At 43.6% G+C, this 27,977-nt stretch overlaps 1 protein-coding gene and 1 long non-coding RNA gene across 20 annotated transcripts in view; one reads left to right on the forward strand and one right to left on the reverse strand.

Moving 5' to 3' along the window:
- Positions 1-14,360, reverse strand: part of abhd18 (abhydrolase domain containing 18) — a 46,850-nt gene extending 32,490 nt beyond the window's left edge. For 5 of the 19 annotated variants that reach the window (XR_009797028.1, XR_009797026.1, XR_009797029.1 and 2 more), the window contains exons 1-4: positions 13,982-14,349; positions 12,570-12,678; positions 8,098-8,182; positions 7,902-8,002 (exon numbers count right to left, since the gene is read on the reverse strand). Coding sequence is in view for 12 of the 19 variants with exons in the window: in XM_061834173.1 (XP_061690157.1) it covers positions 7,902-8,002; positions 8,098-8,182; positions 12,570-12,678; positions 13,982-14,003 (317 nt within the window). In the remaining 7 variants the exon portion in view is untranslated. The other 14 variants (XR_009797030.1, XR_009797031.1, XM_061834176.1 and 11 more) reach the window with 10 other exon arrangements.
- An 11,871-nt stretch (positions 14,361-26,231) lies between these two features.
- On the forward strand, positions 26,232-27,923 carry LOC133509243 (uncharacterized). The gene is made up of 4 exons (XR_009797285.1): positions 26,232-26,307; positions 26,591-26,653; positions 26,732-26,777; positions 27,475-27,923. It is a non-coding gene; the product is annotated as an uncharacterized LOC133509243 (long non-coding RNA).
- The last annotated feature ends 54 nt before the right edge of the window (positions 27,924-27,977 follow it).

Raw genomic sequence — 27,977 nt, forward strand, 5'->3', positions numbered from 1 at the left:
AGGCCAGAAATGGCCGAAAGGACTTCTACTTAAGCTTGACAGCATCCCTCGCTGTTGCTATCCAGTTCGTGGGTTGCCGCCATCACAGGCACCGACCACCTTACGGCCACAGCTCCAGTCGGCCACCTCAGCAATGGAGGGGCAGAACATCGTCCACTCGGACTCAATGTCCCCCACCTCCTCCGGGATGTGTGCAAAGTTCTTTCAGAGGTCTAAGTTGAAATACCTTCTGACAGCCGTCCCCAGCAGACCCTTCATAATACGTTTGGGCCTGCCACGTCGGACTGGCATCTTCCCCCACCATCGGAGCCAACTCAAGACTAGGTGGTGATCAGTTGACAGCTCTGCCTCTCTCTTCACCTAAGTGTCCAAGACATGCGGTCACAAGTCTGATGACACGACCACAAAGTCGATGATCGAACTGCGACCCAGGGTGTCCTGGTCCCAAGTGGACATGTGACCACCCTTATGCCTGAACATTGTGTTTGTTATGGACAATCCGTGATAAGCAGAGAAGTACAGTAAAAGAACACCACTCGAGTACTGATAGGGGGGGGGGGGGTCTTCCCAATCACCCTCTTCCAGGTCTCGCCATCATTGCCCACGTGGGCATTGAAGTCCCCCAGAAGAATGATGGAGTCGCCAGAGGGGGGGGCTCTCCAGCACTCCCTCTACGGACTCCAAAAAGGGTGGGTACTCTGCACTGCTGTTTGGTGTATAAGCACAAACAATAGTCAGGCCCTGTCCCCCTACCTGCAGACAGAGGGAGGCTACCCTCTCATCCACCAGGGTAAAACCCAACTTACAGGCCCCGAGCCGGGGGGCAATAAGTATACCCACACTTGCTTGGCGTCTCTCCCTGTGGGAAACTCCAGAGTGGAACAGAGTCCAATCCCTCTCAAGAGGAGTGGTGCCAGAGCCAAAGCGGTGCGTAGAGGCGAGTCGAACTATATCAAGTCGGAACTTCTCGACCTCACGCACCAACTCGGGCTCTTTCCCTGCCAAAGAGGTGACATTCCATGTCCCTAGAGCTAGTTTCTGGAGCCGGGGATCGGATCACCAAGGTCCCCGCCTTTGGCCACCACCCAACTCACATTGCACCCAACCCCTATGGCTCCTCTCACAGGTGGTGAGGCCATGGGAAAGGGGACCCATGTTACCCTTTCGAGCTGTGCTCGGCCGAGCACCATGGGTGCAGGCCCGGCCACCAGGGGCTCGCCTTCGAGGCCCACCTCCAGGCCTGGCTCTCGAGGGTGGCTCCGGTGACCCGCGTCTGGTCAAGGGAAACCAAGATCCAATTTTTGTGAAGATCATGGGGGTTTTGGAGTCGTACTTTGTCTGTTCCCTCACCTAGGACCTGTTAGCCATGGGTGACCCTAGCAAGGGCATGAAGCACCAGCCACGCCTGTGTGGAGTTTGCATGTTCTCCCCGTGCCTGCGTGGGTTTTCTCCGGGCACTCCGGTTTTCTCCCACATCCCAAAAACATGCAACATTAAATGGACCCTCTAAATTGCCCATAGGTGTGATTGTGGCTGTTTTTCTCTATGTGGCCGGTGATTGGCTGGCAGCCAGTTCAGAGTGCACCCCGCCTCCTGTCCGTTGACAGCTGGGATCAGTTCCAGCACCCACCCTCGTGAGGATAAGCGACAAAGTGTATATTAAATGTAAATGTATATTACTAATACAAATACTGATTGGACCATCAGGATGTGAGTGTCATAACATGGCACGAGGCAGAAAAATAGTAGGTTCGCTGATCAAGAATTTAATGACTTAATTGCCAGAGGGGGGAAAATGCTCCCATGCCTGCTAATTTGACTTTTATTGATCTGTAGCGTTTTCCCAACGGAAGGAGCTAGAAGAGCTAGTGGCAAGGATGTGGAGGGTCTGAACGGATCCTGCCTGCTCTGGACCTGGTTTGCATTGCGTCCAAGTCCTCAATTGTGGGTAGTGTGGTATGCAGTCAAGATGATAAAAATTATGCTCATTTACCTTTGCCGTTGGGTGACTATGCAAAGAGAAGGGTGAGTGACGAGCAAAAGGCATCGCGGGGGAGACAGAGGAAGAGGAAAACGTTTGACAACTGAGAGAAAACATACGTACAAATGGAAGCAAACAAACAAATTAACTCCACTAAAGTCTCTTGGGGCCCATGGTGAAGAAAGATGAATCCACTTGCAGTAAACACCACTGAAAAACTCTGCAAGTCTGTCACAAAGTGTGTGCAAGGGCTAGTGTGTGATTCATGGACACTTGAGTGTTGAAGGGAAACGAAAAGCATCATGGGTAAAGATTGGTGTCCCTCCTAGTCAATGGGATGCTAGGAAGATATTACGGCAATAGCCAAGAAGAAAGCGGCTCTATTGCGCCACTTTCAAATCAAGATACAGGATGTTTACGTTTGGTGGAATTTGGCGGCTGTGAATCAAACGCCTATTTTCATTTTATATTTTTTTCTTCTGAACTAGAAACAATATTTTTCAGAGGAGGCATTTCTTAACCTGAATTTTTCATTACTAGACCTGTTTGTAAGTAGAGGTACCACTGTATTTATTGAACCACTGGCAAAAGTGATAAGGCAGAACAGTAGTATGAAAAGGTACCTGCTATTGTCTCTAAACACAAAATCGACAATATCCTTAATTTACAAGAACCCAAATCATCACTTCAAACAGTTTCCAAGACAATTAAGACATTTTCGCAACTACCAGAAAATGGAATCACCTAGTAAAAATCAACAATCCTCCCTAAAATGATAAACTCATCTTTGGACCAAAATCTACTTTCCTATTCCTATAGGGAATATCGCATATCTAGGCATAGGGGAAGGAAACACCCAATTTCAAACCTTCAGGAGTAAGCCTCGAGAAAAAAAATCCACTGGTCCCAAATTGTAGCCACCTAGTCATTCCTCTGGTCCCATCAGTGTCGTGCCTTGCTGCATCGGCAACAACTACAATACCCAGGCTGACATCCGACAACACCACGCCACTAACCTGAAAAGGACAATCCAGCTTCACCTCAACTGTCGAAACACCTTGGAGAACGTCAGCTACCAGTGATAAGTCATTGGTCAATTGACAGAACATGGTACCAGCCAGGGGTCGTTCTCTTTGGTGGGAGGGATTTTCTACACCCATTGGCCAGCTACTGACACCTCAAACTGGGTAGCCCCCAGCCAATAAATTGCTGTCCCACCACGGTCTGCTTTCCTCATTGGGTGCAAGGGGATTAGGAAAAATCTGACAGGCAGTTCACAACCACTGCACCAGGAAATAAATCAAAACATCAAGAGAGCCGAACTCAAAAACTGGGAAGCTGGAATGTATGGACAATGCTGACCGACCTTTCTGACAACCTACAGGATGTCAGCGACTAGAAAAACTGCTGTCATCAATGATGAGCTTCAACGTAGATTGTTTTATTGAATATCGTTTCTATTGAAAATCGAAAATAATAAACATGATCATGAATAATAATGAAATAAAATTTTAAAAATACATGGGGAAAAATAAAGAACAAGAACCAGCAATTGTCTAATACTTTTTCTTTGATCTATATACAGCTACACAACAGTTCAATTTTTTTTTCAATTATTAAACACTCCATGAATTATATTTTTCAACAGCTGAAATAAATTGGTCAATTTGAACCATCTCCCCTCCTATCCCCTCTGCCTCATTTCACTCTGTTGGCGACCACAGTCCTAACGCTCTGACTGGTCACTATAATAACGTTTAAACATGCCTTCAAAAGAAGACACTGATACACAACGAAAATTAATTTAAAGTGTATGAAAATTTTAACTCACCATATTGCAAACATCTAAGCTTGTACCTCTGTAACGAGATGGTCCCATCTGCGAGTAATGGGAGTGTGTGTTTCTAAAGTGTGTTTCTTATGTCCAGTTTATGCCGTTGTTTTGTTGCAGTTGCGTCACTGCAGAAAGCCCCGCTTCACACAGATAGGATGTCAGAAATGGCAACAGGGTTTTCAGTGCTTTGTTGGCAATCTCCGGGTATTCCGACATGACTTTAATCCAGAACATGGGCAGAGTTGTTGTCTCGAGAATACTTTTAAAACCACCATCGGTTGCAATCTCCAGCAGTTGATCTTGTTGCACAGACATGGTGGATTCACCTGGTTTGTTGATAAATGGGTCACGGATCCATCCCCTGGCAGTTTGTGGGTCCTATTTAGTTGGGAAGTAGCGCTTGAACTCTTTTAATAAAGACAGCTGATCATGCATCAGCTGGGAGAATGAAAGCTCAGTCTCACTCAAAATCACCGCTAATGTTTGAAACGTCAAATATTCCTCTGTTCACGTACCGTCACCACAAATCCAGTATGGCTTTAAAAGCAGCTACTTGCCAACCTGAAGACTGTTGTCATTTTCCCCAGAAGTGACAGATTGAATTCAACGAGCGGGCTGAATATATTGCACAACTAAGCCAGTTTTGTGACCCATCCCTCGTCACAGAAATGTGCTGCTAGTGGCGAATTCTTCTCAGAGAGAAATCTTTGCATTGGCTCTCTAATTCAAACACTCTTGGGAGAGATTTCACTGAGGACAACTTCTTATTTCCGTGTAAAAGAGAAACCGTGTGCTTCGCGTCCATCTCCTCAAAAAGGGGTGAGTAAAGGACATGTGCTTTGATGTTGTTTATTTTCCTTTCTTGGAAGTTGTAGGCTCTTTTTCTCTCTTCACTGAGCCTTTTCCCCTTCAAAAAGAAATTTTCCAAATACGTGTTTTTTACTTATTTTGCAAGCTTGTTGGGGTAAATTTTGGTGCTGAAGTGACCAAGAAAATCCGGTCATTTTTCAAAATAAAAGTTAGTTCAGACTTGGATAATGGATACAACAGAACTAATTGATTATTTCTTTGGCGACCTGGTACCAATTGACCCCTCCGTACAGGGCACTTAACCACGCCTCCTGAAGTGACGTCACGCCACGTGCGCTAACGTCAGACAAACAATTAGCAAAAAGGGCGGCGCAGCAAGAAAAGAATAAAGCGAAACTGTCCCATTTACTGGCTGATTTCTCACTCGCATTCTTAGCTAACAGTAAAATATCGTTGAAAAGCAGACAGCAGGGCTTCAAGTATTTCAGCGAGGGGTATTTCAATGGTATTTACATGCATATCGACGGAGAAACCATTGATATTAGCGCGAGATCTTTCCGGAGTCAGAGGAAGACTGAGAAGCCACATAATATAATATATTATAACCCAAAGACGAATTTGTCATTGACAGTTTCCTATTTTCGTGTTACCTATCACACTTGTGTGCAGAATCTGTATGTATATCTGTATAGCCATTTGTGAACCGCCGTATGAAGGGAAAGAAGGCGAGGCTTGATTTAAGAGTTGTTTCTCTCGTTTTCTTTGTGTAACGTCACGCACTCCCCTCAATAATTATTCTTGAATTAGTGCCGAACCTACGTAAGTCCCGACCGAGTACGACAATCACTACTTTAGTGTCCTCAAACATCCTTCCTTCAGTCTTGGTGTCTCGGTGCACGTCGAAGGCTTTTAGGACTGCTAGTCCGGTTTATCTTAGCTCACCGCCAACAAAGCGACACATTTGTGCAGTCAGATCATCGTAAAATATCGCTCAACACTGATCAAGTGTGTCAATCATTCACACGTAGCTATATTATGCAAGCGAAGAACTGCTAATTCATTTATATGAGACATGTATTGAAAATCAAATATAGGGCATACCTTCGTGCAAACACAGTCCGGTTTACCGTAGCCGGCAACAAAGCGACATGTTTGTGCAGTCAGATCGCAAAATATCGCTCAACACAGATCAAGTCTGTCAATCATTCACATGTAGCTATGTTATGCAAGCGAACAACTGATAATTCATTTATATGAGACATGTATTGAAAATCAAATATAGGGCATACCTTCATGCAAACACAGTCCGGTTTACCATAGCCGGCAACAAAGCGACACGTTTGTGCAGTCAGATCATCGCAAAATATCGCTTAACACAGATTAAGTGTGTCAATCATTCACACGTAGCTATATTATGCAAGCGAAGAACTGCTAATTAATTTATATGAGACATGTATTGAAAATCAAATATAGGGCTTACCTTCGTGCAAACATATCTGTTCCGGTTGATGGATTCAGTTGATCATGCGGTCTTCCACAAAGTTTGATCCATCGAAGAGATTTTTCGTACTGGGTCTTCGGTTTTGGAAAGGGTACGAATTGAACTCCACCAACTTGCCTTTCAGGATACCTGTCGTAACTATTATAAAGTCCGTGACTACATCTCTTAACCATATCTATTGTTAAAGAAGCCAAATACGCGATAAAACGCTAACAAAAGCTATACTGGACCATGCAACGTTGTCTGAGGGAACTGCGGGTCCAGAAAAGGGGAGTGGTTTATGCAGATCTCTGGCCTCTGATTGGTCAGCGACGCGGCTGACGCAATTTCTACAGAGGGGTCAATTGATCCATGGACCGGTATCAGTCCGCAGCCCGGTGGTTGGGGACCACTGCTGTAGATCACAATATACTGCTAAATAGGATGGATATGCGGGTAGGACTAAATGTATCCATCCATCCAGCAATTTTCTTCACCGCTTATCCTTTATGCCTTCTCCTCTCAAATCATCTCAATGTCCCCTGGTATTCAATTTATTCTTATTATGGTCGCTAAAAGCGGGATGTTTTTTTTAACCTTTTTTACGGCAGCCTCTTTGAAAAGTTTGCTGCAAATCTCCTTTGTTGCAGGCAAAATCAGTTCTTCTCCAATAGGAGAGGGCTTCTTAGCTTGACCAATGCGATCCCCAACCAGGAATGATGTTCAAATAGTATCCTTCAATAACTGGTTCTGTCTTTAATGTTCCTGTTTTTTTCTTTCAAAATGTTATTAGGACTTTTCTTTCAATACAAAAAGAGATCTGATGGTTTCATGGCTTCACAAGCAAGTCTGTCATCGCATGTTACACAGAGTGGGTGTGGGGCTTGTGAATCACCTGCTGGGATGAACCCATAACACAGATAGGATTCTTGGATGATCACCCGCAACCATCACCCCATCCAGGCAAACCAGCCCCCAAAATATGTGGGAATGTAGAGTATGTGGTGGATTAAAAATTGACAGTGGAAAGGCATGGCGGGCCAAAGAGCACAGCCAAGTAGCCGAGTGTCCTCAAGTAGAGGAGTTCAAGTATCTTGGGTTCTTATTCACAATTGAGGGACTAATCAAACAGGAGATCGACAGGTGGACCGGTGTATCATTTGCAGTGACGACACTTTCTCTTGGTCCAATGTGGTGAGGAAGCAGCAAAGCCGAAAGGCAAAACACTCAATTTATTGGTGGATATATTGTATTGCCTCGCCAATGGTCACAAACTAGTGACGATAGGTGTGACCAAATGAACAAGATACTAGATAAAAGCTTCCAAAATTAGTTTCCTCTGCAGGGTGGTCTTCCTTGGACAGTGGGTGAGGAGTTTGGTCATCGAGGATAGGCTCAGTTGAGCCGCTGCTCCTCCGTATTTTGAGTAGCCAGATGAGATGGCTCAGGCATCTGATTTGGCTGCTTTCTGGACATTTCCCTGGTGATGAATTCCGGGAACATCCCACAGGAAGAAGACCCCAGGGACAACACAGGACACACTCTGGAGAGACAGCCATGGGATCTCCCTGGAAGAGCTGGATGAAGTGAATGGGGAGAGGGAAGTCTGGGCTTCCCTGCTAAGCTACTGCCCCTGTGACACTACCTCAAAAAAGCAAAAGAAAATGGGTAGATGGATGGATGTCTTCTTTGTTTTATTATTTCAATACATACCATCACATTCACTGGGTAAAAAAACAAAACAAAACATTGTTATCCCCCCCTGTCCCACAATATTGTGCAGCACTATTTCATACCTTGCTTTCACAGCCTCAGTTGGCAGGATCCCAGGAACTAAGTTCTCCAGAGGTGAAATGAAGAAACCGTCATGGATGTAACAATCAGTCTCCCTCTCTGTCTGGGAGTAAATGCAAAGAACACACTTATAGCTACATTTAATACAATATGGGAAATACAGTTCTAGAGTATTTGAAGTGAAAAAAACTGGAGTACCTTGTTTATATACACTGGATAGTCCTTGGGTACCAGAGACCTACATCTCTCTCGATCAGCAATGATCTTACGGAACTCAAAAATTCTGCAGAGGACAACCCCACAAGTTTAACATCAGTACAAATCCTTCTGCTCCATCGTTGATCATCAACGATATCTCACGGAACTCATTTAGTGATTCATTCACAAAATCAAATTGATTTAGTTCAACAATACATTTGTTTGAAATACGTAAATATATACATTTTCCCATTGTGGAAGTGATAAAGGTTATGTTCTCAAAAGACTCAAAAATTGTCACCCTGGCACACAGCCTTTTCATTTTCATCAAAGTTAGGAAAGTATTTATTGTGTATAGTTCGGGGTATAGCTTACACTGCTATAGGCTGGCAACCAGTTTTGGGTGTACTCCGCCTACAGCCCGAGAATGGCAGGGATAGGGACAATTACAAAATGGGCTGAGGGTATTGACTGTTTTTCACAAATTGTTTTGAAAATATTTGAACACCATAACCTTTGGAAATAAAAATATACTGTTCTTTCCTCTATCAAAAACTGCATCCACACTAACTCTCAATAGATAGATCAGATTTTTCCCCCCAATAAAAAACCCTAGATTTCCCGGGAAACTCCGGTACTCCTGCAACGCCGTAACGCTGCCTTCAGTCAGGGTACAAGGCATAGTACAGCGCTGCCAGAGCTGATTTAAAGGGGAAATCTAGTGCTTTGGATGAACAGTGTATCCAATAGATATGTAATATGTACCCTATTTTGACAAAGTGATGTTAAAACACCTCATTTAATAGTGTTTTGAGAAGATTTTTATTGACAATTAGAAATTTTCAGCCTCGCTGCCATTTTCGCGGAGGTAACGTGTACCGTGGCGCAACAAAGGCTCGATTACATGGGACACCATTTATGCCCAGCACTGATTTCTTGGATTTATCCTCATCTGATGAAGAAATAGGAGTATCGGTTGATGAAGAAGATGGAGGAATACTTCCATACAGATTTGAACCTGTGGCTGTAAATATTGAATATTTGGATGGTTCTTCGGGCAGAATGACGCAGAGTCTGACTAGTCGGAGACCTATGCGCATGACATAAGTGCCTAAATAAAGGCCCCCGGAGCTCCGGGCTGGCAGCTACGCATGGTTCTTTGAACGGGATTGTGCGGAGTTTGATGCGCGAACTCCGCCGCCAGGCCGCGAGCAGAGCTTCCAGGCAGCGGAGGTTGCCAGCCAATCGCAGGGCACATCGAGACAAACAGCCTCACACACAATCACACCTAGGGGCAATTTAGAGAGTGTCCAATTAATGTTGCATGTTTTTGGAATGTGGGAGGAAACCGGAGCACCCATGCAGGCACGGGAAGAACATGCAAACTCCACACAGGCAGGTCGGGATTGAACCCAGGACCTCAGAACCGTGAGGCCAAGGCTTTACCAGCTGACCCACAGTGCCGCCCCCCCCCCCTTTTTTTTAAAATAAAATCATACTAAAAATCACGCCATTCGTGTCGGTCGACCTTCAAAGAACATGGGGATGACCAGATGATGAGGTCATGGCTTTGGAAGCACCTCAGAGGTTAACCGACATGAGTCAATTGACAGCATACCTGGGAATGTATTCAAGACCACAACTCAAACACACTGCTTCCTTGTTTGAAATAATGGGAAAATCACTCGAAATAAGCCAGGAAATCAGAGAAAGAATTGTGGAGGTCCACAAGCCTGCTCATCCTTGGGTGCAATTTCCAGATGGTTGAAGATACCATTCTCATTTGCAAAATTGTTTTATGCAAGTATAAACATCAAGGGAATGTCCAGCCATCACACTTTTCAGACACCTCTCTGTGACTCAGAGATGAAAGTGTTTTGGTCTGAAATGTGCGATCAAGCCCAGCATAAAATCAAAAGACCTTGTGAAGATGCTGCATGAAGCTGGTGAGAAAAAGTCAGTCTCCACAGTGAAACAAGCCTCCACTGACATGGGCTGAGAGGCCACTCCCTGAAAATGAAGCCATTATTCCAAAAGAAATGGAGGAAAAAAAAGCCAGATTTCAGTTTGCAAAAAGACACCAAGATAACGATCTTAACTTCTGGAGACATGTCCTGAAGTGGACCTGTTCGGCCATAATGACCAATGTTACATCTAGAGGAAGAAGGGGGAAGTTTGTGGACCCGAGAACACCATACCAACTGTGAAAAATGGAGCTGGCACCATCATTTTGTGGGGCTGTTTTGCTGCAACATAAACTTGAGCTCTTCATAAGATAAATGGCATCATGAAGAAAGAACATTATATGGACAATCAGACAACAGCTCAAGACATGGCCAGGAAGCTAAAACTTGGCCGCAAATGTACAACGACCCGAAGCATACCGCCAAAATGGTTAAAAAAATGACTTTAAGTCAATATCTTGGAGTGGTCATCAAAAAGCCTGATCTAAATTCCATCAAGAATTTGCAGAAAAAAATCTGAAAAGGCATGTGAGAGCAAGGCAACCACAAAACCTAACTTAGTTACACCAGTTCTGTCAGGCGAAATGGGCCAGGATTCCAGCAGAGTATTGTCAGAAGCTTGTGGGAGGGCAGCCAAAATGTTTGACGCAAGTAATGCAGTTCAAAGGAAATGCTACTCAATACTAAGGATATACATGTAAACGTTTGACCTCAAAGAAAATACAGTCGTACCTGTACTTACAAAAGTCTCTACTCACAAAAGATTCAGGTTACAAAAAGCATGCTGGAGCCAATCGCAGCTGTCACCGGGCAGGAGGCAGGGTACACCCAGAACTGGTTGCCAGTCAATCGCAAAGCACATGGAGATAGACAACCGTCGCACTCACAATCACATTTAGGGGCAATTAAGAATCTCCAATCTTTCCAATGAATGCAAGCTTTTGGGATGTGGGAGGAAACGGGAGTGCCCAGAGAAAACCCACACAGACACGGGGAGAGGATATAAATTCCATACAGCTGGTTACGGGATAGAATCATATTTCTCAGAACTGTAAGGCCAATGCTTTAAAGCTGACACATCGTCCCACCGTGAAAAACCCATGTATCTAAAAATGTTGCAATTCCTTACCTTCATTTCAGACACATAAGTGTCAACACATTTCTCTGTTAAAAATTTGAAAAATACTACTTTGAATTTTTTTTCTTACAGTATATAAAATAAAACAAATTGAATAACAGTCAATAATTCAAATACTCATGTCAGTAAAATTAATAGATTTCCAAAAGGAAATTGAGTGTGGTATATCTTTGGCTAGATGTATTTTGTGAACTTGGAGAAGGCATTCGACCGTGTCCCTCAGGGAGTCCTGTTGGGGGATCTTCAGGAGTATGGGGTACCGAACCCCCTGATACGAGCTGTTCAGTCTCTGTACGACCGCTGTCAGAGTTTGGTCTGCACTGCCGGCAATAAGTCGGCTCATTTCCGGTGAGAGCCCTTTGTCACCGATTTTGTTCATAACTTTTATGGACAGAATTTCTAGGCACAGTCGAGGCGTGGAAGGTGTCCGTTTTGGTTGCCTCAGCGTCGCATCGCTGCCCTTTGCAGATGATGTGGTTCTGTTGGCTTCATCAAGCTGTGATCTCCAACTCTCACTGGAGTGATTCGCAGCCGAGTGTGAAGCGGCTGGGATGAGAATCAGCACCACCAAATCTGAGACTATGGTCCTCAGTCGGAAAAGGGTGGCATGGATTCTCCAGGTCAGGGATGAGATCCTTCCCCAAGTGAAGGAGTTCAAGTATCTTGGAGTCTTGTTCACAAGTGAGGGAAGAATGGAGCAGGAGATCGACAGACGGATGAGTGTAGCGTCTGCAGTGATGCGGACTTTGTATCAGTCCGTTGTGGTAAAGGGGGAGCTAAGTCAAAAGGCGAAGCTCTCAATTTACCAGTCGATCTATGTTCCGACCCTCACACATGGGCATGAGCTGTGGGTCGTGACCGAAAGAACAAGATCTCGGATACAAGCGGCCGAAATGAGTTTCCTCTGCAGGGTGTCCAGGGTCTCCCTTAGAAACAGGATGAGAAGCTTGGTCATCTGGGAGTGGCTCATGTCGAGCCGCTACTCCTCCGCATTGAGAGGAGCCAGATGAGGTGGCTGGGGCATCTGATTCGGATGCCTCCTGGACGCCTCCCTGGTGAGGTGTTCAGGGCATGTCCCACCGGAAAGAGACCCCGAGGACGACCCTGGACACGCTGGAGAGACTATGTCTCTCGGCTGGCTTGGGAACGGCTTGGGTTCCCTCCGAAAGAGCTGGAAGAAGTGGCTGGGGAAAAGGGAAGTGTGGGTTTTCCTGCTGAAGCTCCTTCCCCCGTGACCCGACCCGGATGAATGTTGATGAAACTATATGAAAATGACCCATACAGTCGTCCAACTCACTTGAAATCACAGTTTACATTCCATTATTTTTAGTTATCAGTTTATCATGCCCTTGCATGATTTGCTTCAGTACCTCTTGAGGTCTTCAGGCTTTCCCCAACCTCCAATGAAGAGTTTGCCAAGGAGCAGCCTTCTGTAAAATACATCCAGTCGACTCAGACCCATGGACCAGCACCAGGCATCTAAACACACAAAGATCAAATATTTTCAACTGGGTGCCACTAACTCTCGTGAACTTGGATATTGTTTAGGCAGTTTTAAAACGAAGTAATACAGAAAAATAATCAGTCGCATCATCCCTATGACTAATCTACTACTTTGTTTGGGTGATCTTCTTTCGTGAGCATCCATCCATTTTCTAAATCGCTAATCCTCACGATTGTCACGGGAGCGTTGAAGCCAATCCCAGCAGTCATCGGGCAGGAGGGAGGGTACATCCTGAACTGGTTGGCAGCCAATAGCAGGGCACATCGAGACATACAACAGTCACACTCACAATCACACCTCGGGCAATTTAAAGTCCCCAAATTAATGCATGTTTTTGGGTTGTGGGAGGAAACCGGAGGGGTCGGAGAAAACCCACACAAACAGGGAAAACATGCAAACGCCACACAGGCATTACCGGGATTTGCCGCTCTTTCGTGAGCAAGTGGCCACAATTAACAGTCAAATACAAGGTCAGGTGAAACATTGACTTCGTTGCGTGTTGACCTTTAAACGAAATTTAGTGCAACTACCGTCCCACTGCAGAAATATTCGCAGCAACAATTTGCACTCCATGTCCACACAGAACTTAATAATAATAATAAAACATTTCGCGTTAAAAAAATATGTAGTTAACTCGCAACATGACAAAAACAACTTGTTGCTCCGAATGCAAGCATTTCAGTGACTTCGATACGTAAGTTCTTGAAAAAAAGAGCGTTCACGCATTTTATTTCCGCGTCAAGAGAAAACGTGTTTCTAGTCCAAAGTTTTGTTTTGAGCTACCGCGAGTTTAGCATTGCTCCTTTATTCTTGAAGCTTTTTAGGTGCCCTACACTGGGATGGGTGAACAAACATGCGCACATATTTCCGATACAAAGTCATAATGAACAATACCTCACAGTGTGTAGAAACGTTGGCGTCTATGCCGTGAATTCAATTTGTAAAACGGATTGACAATACCCGAAAGATAGTCTGCCATGCCCACGGACGTTCTATAGTACTAGACAATAACTTGGCCTCTGTATGGTACGTCAATATCACCACCATATTGTATGTGGCCAAGTTGAGTAATTTTCTCAATAGAAACGTGCCAAATGCTCAGACCTGTTGGATATTTTATTTCTAAATCATCATAAACGTAAGTTAGTAATCTGACTCCAATTTGTGACCTTACCCAACTGCCACTCATCCAACAATACGCGCGCTCGTTCTGCAATAGAAAGGTATCAGGAAGCCGGCATTTTCACACACGAGTGGATTTGTTCCTTCAACACACACCTGGGTCTCGGGTCCACCTCATTACAACCCTGTACGTCTCTGTTCACTCAGCCGACGTACTCTACATCCGAGTTTCCCAGAACAATTTTAAAGTACAATCTACTGATTCACTATTGGTTCTGTGTCTTCTTCAGGTATCCTTGGCGCTCCCTCATTGGTCTCCTTTGGTCCGCCGGATGTTGGCCCGACTCCTCCCCTGCAGACTCGCGTGCTGGCTCTTCCTGGTGGTGGTTTCCTGACAGTAGTTTTTCCACCAACTGCCTCTGAGTCCTGTCGTCTCCGCATCCTCCTTGCAGTTAGCACCGTCTGTTCTAAAACATTCCATTCTTGCACCACATACCCTGTTTCGTTCCACCAGTCACACGCTCAGCACTTTACAGTCTCACACTATCATACACAGGATGCAGCAACATCTAATGAACTACTTTAAGCTCAAACTCTTATATTCCTTTAGTAGAAAATATCAGTTTATCATTTACTGCCTAAGTTGTTGGATAAACACTTTTCCATTTCTGACAAGTGGTGTTAGGAGTTGTTTTAGTCATTACCTCCAGGGTACATTGTGTTGGGATTTCTGTTGGAATGACACGCATTAGTGGCCTAGGGCCCATGCATGTGATGTAACTATAGTTTACCTTGTTAGCTGCATTCTACATTAATAACAACCAGTTTTGTAATAATTTGTAATAATGAAAAAATGTTCCACAGGCTTTTTCGGTTAAAATACTCCCTCAATAGTATACGTACTATTTTGTATGGCATTCGGGTTTAAGGTAGCATTAAATTGGCAAATGGTGAGAAGAAAGTGGGGGTTTCCTTTAGCATAAGCCCACAGATAAAATCCCCAGCAATTAGACTCTGCCAAGGAATTGAAAAGTTCTGAACTGATTCACTGGGAGGCACATATGGAGTCCTCCTCTCATGCCTCGGTGACTCCCGCATAGTTGTTTACCAATGTTATTTGAAATGAGGTTGCGCTTCTTCATGTTATGTGTGGTAAGCATAGTTGACTGAGTATAATTATTGGTTCTGTTGTTATGTATTTTTGTCAGCTTTACAGGTGTCCAAAAGAAGCATATGAACAAAAATATCATTCCGGCTGTCAATGTTGCAGCCCAACATGCTATCCTATTATTTAGCCATTTTGAAGTCATGTCGACCAAGTCACCCCTAAATGAGTCAAGTCTCTTTTAAATCTTCACCAGCCTTCAGGTATTTTCAGATACTATAAATCTGCACTCACCGTATGCTGGTCTTTGCTCACTTTGCCCTTGGGTGACTCAGCTGAGATGACGTTTTACAGTGTGTAAGGTGTATCCACGTGTTTCTTTCTGCTATTTTGTCCATGTCATTCAGCTCTTGCTCAGTCAATGCCAGTGTTCGGATAAAACTGCATGTACAGTAGAAATTAATTCATAAACAGACATAGGATGAATAAACAAATGGTAGTAATAAGGTTATTAAAGCACAGTAACTTGTTCCATTTTTTTTTTTTTTTTTGGTGTAGTGCAGGGATGTCGAACTCATTTCTCTTGAGGGCCACGTTGTAGTTCAGGTTTCCCTCAGAGGGACATTTCGAGTGAAGGCAGCGTGGGATCGATTCCCGCTCAGTGATGGTGTCGACATCTGCACTGCGACTGGCTGGCAACCAGTTCGGCGTGTAGTCTGCCGCTGCCCGAAGTTAGCTGGGATTGGCTCCAGCTCTCTCTCCAAATAAATGCAGAAGGGTTGCGTCAGGAAAGGCATCCGGCGTAAAAAAAATAAAAAATACAGTTACTGCCGCACCACCATGACAGTGGCACAAAAATGGCTTCACACATCAATGCTGATAAAATTCCCAATTTGTTTCTAGTCCTATCAAATTGATGCATATGAAATTTCCTAGTGACACGCCATTAGAAAACATTTTTTTTTGTTTTTCAAGAGAAGTTAATGGATACACAGAATCCCTCAACTTTTTTTTTTTTTGCATTCGTTATCAATTAATAGCATTGGTATTATATCTGGATCTGTGCAAACACTACAATCTTTTGGACACATTTTTTTTGTACGTAGTTATCCAATTTGTTTTCTTTTTATTTTATTTTATTTTTTATTTTTTTGGGGAGTGGGACCTTGAGTGTGTCCCACAGGTACCACTCAAACAGAAAAATGAAAATAATGGGTAGCGTTTTCATCCAACACCCAACAGTAAAATTTAACTGTTTAGTTGCCATTATGACAGCAGTCTCACTCCCATGTGTAACCGGACTACAGCGACCTTGGCAGTGGGAATGAGAACAGCTTTCTTACAAGTGGCCAATAAAAACAAATTAGTTTTGTTTGTGTTAACAATGGTTTCAAAAGCAAAAACTTTCCTACAATGAACAAATGAACTCAAGTACCCCTTTTTGCAATTTTTTAAGCTGTTTGGGGTTGTTAATAACTCCTGAAAGGGACCCACTTGTGTTTTTTTTCCTTTATCATTCGTCTATCTCTCATTGTGTGGAAAATATTGGTAAATTGTATGGTCTCTCAAACAGTGTTTTGAATGGAATGAGGCCCTTACGTCCTTGTAATGTATGTATAGTTAATAAATCTAAATCATCATTGTGTTGTATCTATCATTGTGTCCAAATTCCCCCTTTTTTATTACGTGTGATTGTGAGTGCGGCTGTTTGTCTCCATGTGACCTGCAATTGGCTGACAACCAGGTCAGGGTGTACTTTGCCTCCTGCCCGTTGACAGCTGGGATAGGCTCCAGCCCTCCCTGCGACCCTTGTGAGGATAAGCGGCTAAGAAACTGGATGGAGGGATGAATGGATGTGGAGCTTGAGGAAAATGACCACATTTTGCATGCACATTCCCTTGTGGATTATGTCGCACACAGATCAAACAAGCCCTACAAAAAACTTTTTTGCATACAAGTTAAATCCATGGATCATGAAATGCCTTTGTGCCAGGGTTACCATTCCCCCTGTTGAGACCTGAGCCACTTTTACCATGGACCCATACATATAAAAACCTTGTGTTACAGAGCAGTTTTTGTCTTCTTCTTTGGTTATTCTGCCAGATGACACACGTCTCATGAGCAGCAGATACCTAAATAAGACCCGGACGTCTGTATTGCACATTCCTTTGTAATAAATCCATTTGCTGTTAACTTTTTCTAATCATTGGTCACATCTTCCTCGACCCGTGAACACGCGTAGGGTCCAAACTCGCAAATGCCTTCAGTATCTATACCATAGGTGTCAAACTCTGGCCCGCAGGCCAAGTGTAATTATATTTGGCCCACGAGGCAATTTCAAATTAATATTAGAGCTGGCAAACTGGTATTACAAGTATTACACATGTTTGGTTCCATATTAAAAGGTTCAATTGTTCAACCTCATGATGCGGCTTTGTTCAATTTAAAATTTTGGCCCACTGTGAATTTGAGTTTGACACCCCTGATCTACACGTCCTGCAAAACCTACGTATCGTATACAACGAGGATTATGAGTACTCATAAGTTGGGCGAGTGGAAACGTCAACTTATATTTAGCTTGCTCACAACGAGACGCGTTTGTGATCAATTCATTGATGTTGAAAAAACATCGAACGTGCACTCCACCTTCGACAACTAGAGTGAAAGCCATTGTGATTTGAATCTCTTCCATCCCTGTATCCTTTTAATCTCCATATCCTTTATATTTTCACACAGGTAGTATGTGAATTGTGTATCTTATATGGTGACTTGGTTTATTTGATTGCTCCTTCTTTTTGACTATCTGCAGCCCGTTGGGCAGCACAATATTGTGCTACCTGTCGGCCGGTCCCAAGCCCGGATAAATGCAGAGGGTTACGTCAGGAAGGGCCTCCGGCGTTAAACTGTGCCAAACATCATACAAATTCCATAACTGTTAGGTCGTGGCCCGGGCTTCCTACGCCCACCCCCAGAACTGTTAATCTGCAAGGCATAGGTAGAAATTCAGATAATGTAGGTCGAAGACAAAAAAGAGGAGGAAAGCGGGTTAGTCGGCAGAAGAAGAAGAGGAATGCACAGAGAATACAGCTGTGCATAGGGACTTTGCATATTGGGACTATGTCAGGAAAAGCTCAGCTGTTAGTTTACATGATAATTAGGAGAAAGGTTGATATATTGTGCATCCAAGAGATCAAGTGAAAAGGGAGGAAGACTAGTAGTTTAGATGCAGGGTTTAAATTATTTTATCATGGAGTAGATAAAATGAGAACTCAAGTAGGGGTTATTTTAAAAGAAGAGCTGGCTAAGAATGTGAAAAAAAGGTGAAAAGAGTATCAGATCGAGAGATGATGATGAAATTCGAAATTGAGGGTATTATGTATAATGTGATTAGCGGCTATGCCCCACAGCTCGGATGTGATCTCGAGTTGTAAGAGAAATTCTGGAAGGAACTATATGGAGTAGTCCTGAACATCCCAGACAGAGAGAGAGTTGTGATTGGTGCAGATTTCAATGGACATGTTGGAGAAGGAAACAGAGGCGATGATGAAGTGATGGGTAAGTAGAGCATTAGGCAAAGGAACTTTGAGAGGCAGATGGTGGTGGACTTCGCAAAAATGATGGAATTGGCAGTGGTGGACTCTTATTTCCAGATGAGACAGGAACATCGAGTGACCTACAAGAGTGGAGGTAGAAGCACGCAGGTGGATTATATTTTGTGCAGACGATATAATCTGAAGGAGGTCACCGACTGTAAGGTAGTGGTGGTGGAGAGTGTGGCTCAACAGCATAGGATGGTGGTGTGGAGGATGACTCAGGCAGCGGGTAGGAATATTAGAAGGCAAAGGTAGAGCAAAGAATCAGGTGGTGGAAGTTGAGAAAAGAAAAATGTTGTGTGGCCTTTCAGAAATAAGTGGGACAGGCTCTTGATCAGGGGTGCCAGTTAACGTTCTCCGTTAATATCAAAAGTAACCATAAGCAGCATGTGTAACTTGTCTTGGCTCTAAGTTGCCTGACTGTGTTGCGAACTAAAGCAGCGGTGGTGGACACTGTCATTATAAAACACATTGGTGGGCTGCGTAAGTACTGTAACATTTTTAATTACATCTTTAAGCGGGGGGTTAAGATAGGAAAAAAAGAATGTGGCGAGCAGCAGTCGTTGTTAGAAAAATTTCCGTGCTGCCTGGAAGAAAAGTTTATTTTCGGCACCACACGGTGCTTGCAGTGGCGTCTTTTCATTTTTTATAGTACGTATGTGAATTGTGCCATTGGATGTAACGACCAGTCATCCATCACTCATTGAATCACATTGCAAAATGCCACAAACTGAATACCTGTATGTTATACTTTTACTTTCCATTGGATTATTTCTTTTTTTGATTGCAACGCAGAATATTTGCGAAAAGACTGCATCAGCGGTACACAATTGCGCAAGCGCGCAGTTTCAAGGGAACATTGGCTCTTTTTTTTTTTTTGGCACGCCGTCCGGTGAGTGACCAAGACTGCCTCATGGTTGACTGGAATACGACTGCCAAGGTATTCATAGAGGCAGGCAGGAGAGTACTTGGGGTGTCCTCTGGGAGGAAAGGGAGAAGGAGACTTGGTGGTGGAACCCAAAAATACAGGAAGTCATCCAAGGGAAGAGATTAGTGAAGAAGAAGTGGGACATGGAGAGGACATCCACTAGGATGAAGGGCAAAGTTTTAAAACAGTGATGAGGCCAGCCATGATGTACAGATTAGAGACAGTGACTCTGAAGAAACAACAGGAAGCAGAACTGGAGGTAGCAGAAATGAAGATGCTGAGGTTCTTGCTTGGTGTGAAAAGGCTGGATAGGATTAAAAATGAGGTCATTAGAGGGACAGCCAAAGTTGGATGTTTTGGAGACAAGGTTAGAGAGAGCAGACTTCGAAGGTTTGGACATGTTCAGAGGAAAGAGAGTCAGTATATTGGCAGAAGGGTGTTGAGGATGGAGCTGCTAGGCAAAAGAGTGAGAGGAAGACCAAAGAAAATGTTGATGGATGTTGTGAGGGAGGACATGAGGACAGACAGTGGGTGTTAGAGAGGAAAATGCACGAGATAGGCTCAGATAGAAAAAGATGACACACTGTGGCAATCCCTAACGGGACAAACCAAAAGAAAAAGAGGAAGGTCTCTGGTCATTCTTAAACATTATACAGCATACTTTTCCAAATATGACCTTGAAGTGGCAAACTGTGGAATAACATTGTTTTTCTTGGGAGATTTGGAAAAGTTTACACTCATACAGTAGTTAGACTTTAAAACACATAAAAGAAGACCGACTTTTGAACAGTTTCATCTGTATGATTTGGGACTTTTGAAGGAACATTTATTTATCTGGTTTGTCATAAAGCAAGATCTGAATCTGTTATTAGGTGGACATGGGATCATGTTTTCCACATGCTGTTTATATATAGTGCAATACATTTTTATTATGTATTTACATTTCCTAATGCTTTGTTAGCAGTTTATTATTGGTATAAAAAAAACAAATGGGCCGTTATTTACAAAATAATGATCTATGGTTCATATCCATGTTTTTAGAGGATACATGCAAGGGTTCTGTTCCTACATTCATAGAGAATTAACAAAAGTAATCAAAATATTGTATAGTATTACTTCAAGAAAGTAATTTATATAGTTGCACTATTATTACATACTCTACTGGTTAAATTGTAATTGCAACCTATTACATTTTCAAATAATCACCCCAACACTGGACAAAACAAATAGGATTAAGACAGAACAATTACTTTTGATTGTATTCGGCCATTATAACGTTTTGTGAGCATAATTTGCTGAATTTGTGACGATGAAGTCCCATGAGTATTGAGTACATCTTGCATCATACTGTATGAGTGGCAGTCAAAAAGTAATGAACCCAATTTAATGAAACCTACTAATGGAGTAGCTTCGCAACTGGAAGGCTTATCGTATTAAAAAGTGCAGTCTCAGTTGCAGGTGCAATTTCAGTATTCAAAACATACGCAGGGCATACCGTATTATTGGGCGCAGGCATGGTGGGGTTCACGAGACAGAGAGGCCCAATTGTACCGAAGCACATGCTCATACTTTTATCTCCCACTATGACCGGTGAAAGCAAGTCACCAGTCAACACACCATCCTCACTCACAGTGTCACACCAAACCAAAATCATTACACCACAGCAAACAGAACAGCACAACCAGCAGACAAGAAAACAACTAAAACGATGTGCAAAGAAATAATTTACACAAAACATGCACTTCAAACACTGTTTACAAACATGTATAGCGCTGCAAAGGATATAGCTATATATAGTAGCGACACTATCTTAAAACATATGGTAGCATGCATGCACAGCATTTAAAAAGGCACCAGGAGCAAAACTGAGTTAGGTTGTAATTTATTGAAGTATTTAACAATGTATGTACTCACATGTTTTTTTAATTAATTCTCATCCACAAATCCATCAAAGTCCTCATCCTCTGTATCCGAAATGAGCACCTGTGCAAGTTCTTCATCAAACACGCCAGGTTCCCTCTCGTCATTGTCAGAGTCAGTGGCAGTGTTGTTGCCATACGGCTCTTCAGATATGAGACCGGTTTTTTGAATAACAGTGTAAAGGAATATAAGAGTTTGAGCTTAAAGTAGTTCATTAGATGTTGCTGCATCCTGTGTATGAAAGTGTGAGACTGTAAAGTGCTGAGCGTGTGACTGGTGTAACGAAACAGGGTATGTGGTGCAAGAATGGAACGTTTTAGAACAGACGGTGCTAACTGCAAGGAGGATGCGGAGACGACAGGACTCAGAGGCAGTTGGTGGAAAAACTACTGTCAGGAAACCACCACCAGGAAGAGCCAGCACGCGAGTCTGCAGGGGAGGAGTCGGGCCAACATCCGGCGGACCAAAGGAGACCAATGAGAGAGCGCCAAGGATACCTGAAGAAGACACAGAACCAATAGTGAATCAGTAGATTGTACTTTAAAATTGTTCTGGGAAACTCGGATGTAGAGTACGTCGGCTGAGGGAACAGAGATGTACAGGGTTGTAATGAGATGGACCCGAGACCCAGGTGTGTGTTGAAGGAATAAATCCACTCGTGTGTGAAAATGCCGGCTTCCTGATACCTTTCTATTGCAGAACGAGCGCGCATATTGTTGGATGAGTGGCAGTTGGGTAAGGTCAAAAAATGGAGTCAGATTACTAACTTAAGTTTATGATGATTTAGAAATATAAAATTTCCAACAAGTGGAAGCAGACACGTTAGCCCAAGCATCCACAATCCATTCACATATTGTGGAGAAAGCTGTCTTCGATATTTCATCGATCACTCCCACACCTCTCACATGTTCACTTTGTACACCTTATTTGCACCGATGTCCAGCGGTTGAAGTTGCTTCGTCAAGCCTCCCGGAATAATAGCAAGCTCCGACTTCTTTTGCTGCGCATGTTTTTTTCTCTCACTGCGGTTATTTGTTCTTTGATCATTGCTCGAGTTGTTCTTCGAACTCAGGCCACTTCGCCTGGCATTAGCGTCCTCTCCCACGCCCACACTTCCCCCTGGAACGTTCGCATGCTGTCCTCTCACACTTCTGCTTTTCCTCTATACAAGCAGCGTGTTGGCAGGAAATGCCAACAGCCAGTTAGAGCTTTGGAACATGAAGGTGCTCCGCACTCTAAGGCGCCTCATCCATTTAGGAGTAAATTCAAGACATTTCAATGCGTATTATAGTTGTGAAAATACGGTAATTTAAAGATTTTCTCCAACTTTCACGGTTTGTAGTTTAATTACAAGGTTTTACTATTATTATTATTATCCATCCAGCCATCCAGCCATCCAGACATCCAGACATCCATTATCTACTGCTTTTCCGGGTCGGGTCGCGGGGGAAGTGGCTTCAGCAGGGATACCCAGGACTTCCCTTTCCCCAGCCACTTCCAGCTCTTCCTGAGGGATCCCGGGGCATTCCCAAGCCAGCCAAGAGACAGTCTCTCCAGCGTGTCCTGGGTTGTCTCCTGGGTCTCTTTCCAGTGGGACATGCCCAGAACATCTCACCAGGGAGGCATTCAGGAGGCATCCGAATCAGATGCCCCAGCCACCTCATCTGGCTCCTCTCAATGCAGAGGAGTAGCAGTTCGACACTGAGCCCCTCCCGGATGACCGACCTTCTCACCCTATCTCTAAGGGAGAGCCCGGACACCCTGCGGTGGAAACTAATTTCGGCCACTTGTATCCGAGATCTTTTTCTTTCGGTCACGACCCACAGCTCATGCCCATATGTGAGGGTAGGAACATAGATCGACTGGTAAATTGAGAGCTTCGCCTTTCGACTTAGCTCCCTCTTTACCACAACAGACTGAGACAAAGTCCGAATCACTGCAGACGCTGCAACGATCCGTCTGTCAATCTCAAACTCCATTCTTCCCTCACTCGTGAACAAGACCCCAAGATATTTGAACTCCTCCACTTGGGGAAGGATCTAATCTCTAACCTGGCACGCCACCCTTTTCCAACTGAGGACCATAGTCTCTGATTTGGAGGTGCTTATTCTCGTCCCAGCCACTCCACACTCGGCTGTGGATCGCTCCAGTGGGAGCTGGAGACCACGGCTCGATGAAGCCAACAGAACCACATCATCTGCAAAGAGCAGAGATGCGATGCTGAGGCCACCAAACCGGACACCCTCCGTGCCTCGGCTGCGCCTAGAAATTCTGTCCATAAAAGTTAGGAACAAAATCGGTGACAAAGGGCAGCCTTGGCGGAGTCTAACTCTCACCGGAAATGAGTCCGACTTATTGCCGGCAATGTGGACCAAACTCTGACAGCGGTCGTACGGGGACCGAACACCTCATATCAGGGGGTTCGGTAGCCCATACTCCCGAAGAACCCCCCACAGGACTCCTCGAGGGACAGGGTTCTTTTAGCAACTGTGCATGGGTAACCGGTTTTCCTGTTGACGTAAACATTCCTCTATTTGCCCAGTATTTGGCGAATACATGCACAGTTGAATAAGCGTATTGGCGATCTGTATAAATTGTTGCTTTTTTTCTTTTCATTAATTTACACGCTTCCGTTAGTGCCACTAATTATGCTGGTTGTGGTGAATAAGGTGGTGGTAATGATTCTGCTTTCAGTACTGTGTCTTGTGTAACTACTACATAGCCAGTTTTGTTTTTTCCAAATTCATCTTTACGAGATGAACCGTCTACAAAAAGTATATGACCATCATTTAATGGGTGATCTGTTAAATCTGGTCTGTTTGTTCTGCTTCTGCTTGACAGTTATGAGGTTCCCCGTCTTGGGGGAGAGGTATTAAGGTTGCTTGGTTTAATGTTGTGCATCTTTCTAAAGTGAGATGTGTTTGAGACAGTAATGTTGTCATACAAGACAAATGTCTTGCAGGTGGCCTTTGCGCGTTAAGTACAACTATTTTTCTATCATCTAAAATTGTTCTTCCCCCTGCACTAAGGTTGTGTCCTAAGTACTTAACTTGCCATTTACAAATTTGAAGTTTGTTTTTACTAACCTTGTGTCCCTCCTGTGGTAAATGTTTCAACAATGCCATTGTATCTTTTTTGCACGTTTCTTCATCAGGTGATGCAAGCAAAATGTCATCTACATAAAGCAGAATTTGACTTCCACCGGGTGGTTCAAATGTGGATATACTCGCCATCATAACTTGTGAATAAATTGTTGGAATTTCACTGTACCCTTGAGGTAGTCTTGCAAACTGATATTTTTTGCCTTCAAATGTGAATGCAAACCAATATTGACTACTTTTATCTACAGGGATAGAGAAGAATGCATTACTAATGTCCACTGCCGTAAAAACCTTTACATCTGGTCTTAATGAATTCAGTAATGTGTGAGGATCTGGGAAACAAGGTGCTCGCTGTATCACAGCAGCGTTTACCACTTGTAAATCCTGGACCATGCTCCAACCTGTAGAGGGTGGAGCTTTCTTTACTGGAAAAATAGGCGTGTTGCAGGGAGAATCTGGGCATTCGATTATCACCCCTGCATTAAGTAATGATTTAATAACAGGTTTTATGCCTTCTAAGTCATCTGGTTTTAATGGATATTGTCTCATGCATGGTCTGTATTCTGTTTATGGTCTAATCTGTACAGGTTGTGCTCTTCTGATAAGTCCCACATCTGATGGTCCATTTGACCACAGGTCTTTTGGGACCTGTTTTAAAAATGTTTCCTCTTCCTCTGTTAAGAAGTAAAAGTCAACATGACATTCCTGCTAGAAGTGGCGGCCTGCGTTAACTTGACATTGCACTATTTTCTGTGCATGGATTTCCCTTGTCTGGTTTCCAATCTGTTACTGTTTGGCCTTTTTTTACAAAGCTTCTCAGTCACTCCCAAAATGAGTCATACTATTTAAACAATGACACATGCGGTACCGTTATTCCCCTGTAGTAGTCCTTCAAAGCCTGTGGAAGTCTGACTCCCGCGGTAGCAGTCCCCAGATTATCCATGTACAGATAATCAATTATTATTTTTTTGGGAGTGCATTGCTTCAGTTTATTTTCACACTGAAAATCTGACCTTGGGTTTTTTTTTGTACCACATTGTTACGTGAAGAGAGTCTTCATTCATTTTATCCTGCTTTTTTGTTAGGAAATAATCTGCCTGTTCTAGTAATGCTTTTCCCCCACAAAGCAGTGGTTTATTTGTCATGTCTAGTGAATAATAAAGGAGTGGCTCACCAAAACCGTGTATTACACACAAGTCTGACTCTGTTACTTCATTTTAGCTTTTTACAACCATATTGCTGTCGGGTGTCGGCAGTAATGCCAATCCCAAAATGTACAAACAATCCCTTCCCAGTAAATTCACAGGACAATTTGGTACTTTGAAAATAGAAAGTTTACAGGACTTCCCTTCTGGGTCTCGGATCCATACTGGCTCTAGTTTCTACTGTGAGCCCGAGCTGCCCATTTGCTGCTCTGACATCTGCGTGGTTTCCTGACTGTTTTGAGCAAGGAATTCTTTCTTTCCAGGCAGTCCTGCATAAAAATTTCATGGGTTTACCGTTCATCAAAAGTGTAATTATTGGTCTCTCTGTCTCTAAGGAGAAGAGATCTTGTAAGTTTATTTCCACTTCCTGGTTATGTAATTGTATGTCCTGCATTTGTCGTTGGGGAGGTGACCTGTCTAGTCATGCCTGTGTGTCAAATCCTTTACTTCAGTGCAGTCACGTGCCATATGACGCCTTTTTCCCGCAACACCAACATTCCGGGCCATCAAAGGCTCTGCCGTGGTTCCTGGGGTAGCCTCTTCCTCTGATGTCACCTCCTGTGGGGGACTCTTTTCAGGTCTTTGTTCCTTTCTTGATAATAAACTTCGGTTGGTGACCCTTGATAAAAGGTATCAGCGTGTGCTCGTTTCTTATCTTTTACGATTTTTTCCGCATGGAGGAGATGATTAACATACTCCTCTAGGCTGCCAATAGGCAGGTCAATATAATATTTAATTACCCAATCCCTGATAGTCTTTTGATCCAGCATGCAGGGAGTTTTTAAATTGTTGCTGGAACGGCCCATTTACGTCCGAGTTTTCTTGGAGACCACTATGTGTTTTAAAAACAGTAGTCATTCTAACTCTATAGTCCTCACAAGTTTCTTCTTTTGTTTAACCCTACTTATTTCAGTGTAATTTGCTCTCTGTCTGAAACGCCGAGTGCAGCGTTCAACGAGGCTGTGCATTGCAACAGGTAATTCCTGACTGCTATGATGTAGTATGCCCAGTGAATTACACGGCTCCCAGTTTCCTTTCACATTGTGCCACTCAGGTCCCAATGCTGCCATCCAGATTTGCTGCACTTCAGCGCCATTAAGGTGATAGGACCTTCTTATATTTTCCATATTTTCAACAAATTGTTGAACATTTTCTTTATAAGGTGTAATACCATATACGGCCTTTTTTACATCCTCCATTGTCCATGTTCTATAAACCAAAATTGTTGGGCTTCTATCCTGTTGGACGTTGGGGTTTGCAACTAAATATTTATTTTTTTCTGGGCTTTGTGCCTCGACAAATTTCCAATCTCTACAAGTTAATTTATTTCTTAACTTTTGTTTACTGCTGTTTTTCCCCATTTTGAGAATTTGGAGCCTACACGCTACACCTATCATGTACTAAAGTTGGCTTTTGTATTAGACAGGGTGACTGTTCAAAATTTTCGTTTATTTCTCAAGCTTCTACCCAGCAGGGCGGAGAAATCTTGCCTGTGCTTCCAAACGAGCTGTCATTTGAGATCCTGTCTCTCACTCAATATTTACACAGACACACACGCACCACTCGATGTTATTATATTATATCGATGTTATTTACGTATTAAAGTATTGTTTAATATGGTATTTAAGTGCGCAACCCGAGCCCGCGCTCGTTTATTTACACAACTTTTACCACCCTCGTTACACGGAATTTAAATGTGTCATATATAGACGAGTCTGCCCTCGTTACACAGAATTTAACTGTGTCCTATACATGAGTCCGCCCTCGTCACGTGGAATTTAACTGTGTCCTATACAGACAAGTCCGCCTTCGTTACACGGAATTTAACTGCACCTCCTACACGTTGCCTTCGGAAAGACTGTGGAGGAGCCTTCGCGCGGATTTTTATGTTGATACTCTCATTCATACCCCACAAGGAAAATGATTCTTAGCAAGACGTCTTTTCCCTCGGATTTCCGTCAACCTTCAGACCCCAGTTTGGGAGTTCGAGGACCAGTCCATTAACAGGTCTGTCTTGCCGTGGCCACGGTCTTCCTGGAGGTAGACTCTGAAGCTGGGATCCTCGGGTATGTTGGAATCCAGCTCAAAGGACCAAGTAAATGTTTAAACCCAACCACTGGATGAATTATGCAAATGAAGGACAACGCCAACGCCCGCTCTGAGTCAGTCTTACCAGTTTCCCCCTTTTTATTAGTTTCTCAAAACAAAGGGTCACAAGATCAAGCATTGCTGCAGCTCTTGCGATTCCTGATTACGGTCGCATGTTCTATCTTGACGTGTCTGAAAAGATCGTGAGAATT

Source organism: Syngnathoides biaculeatus, chromosome 11 (assembly GCF_019802595.1).
Source record: "Syngnathoides biaculeatus isolate LvHL_M chromosome 11, ASM1980259v1, whole genome shotgun sequence".
Taxonomy (NCBI): Eukaryota; Metazoa; Chordata; class Actinopteri; order Syngnathiformes; family Syngnathidae; genus Syngnathoides; species Syngnathoides biaculeatus.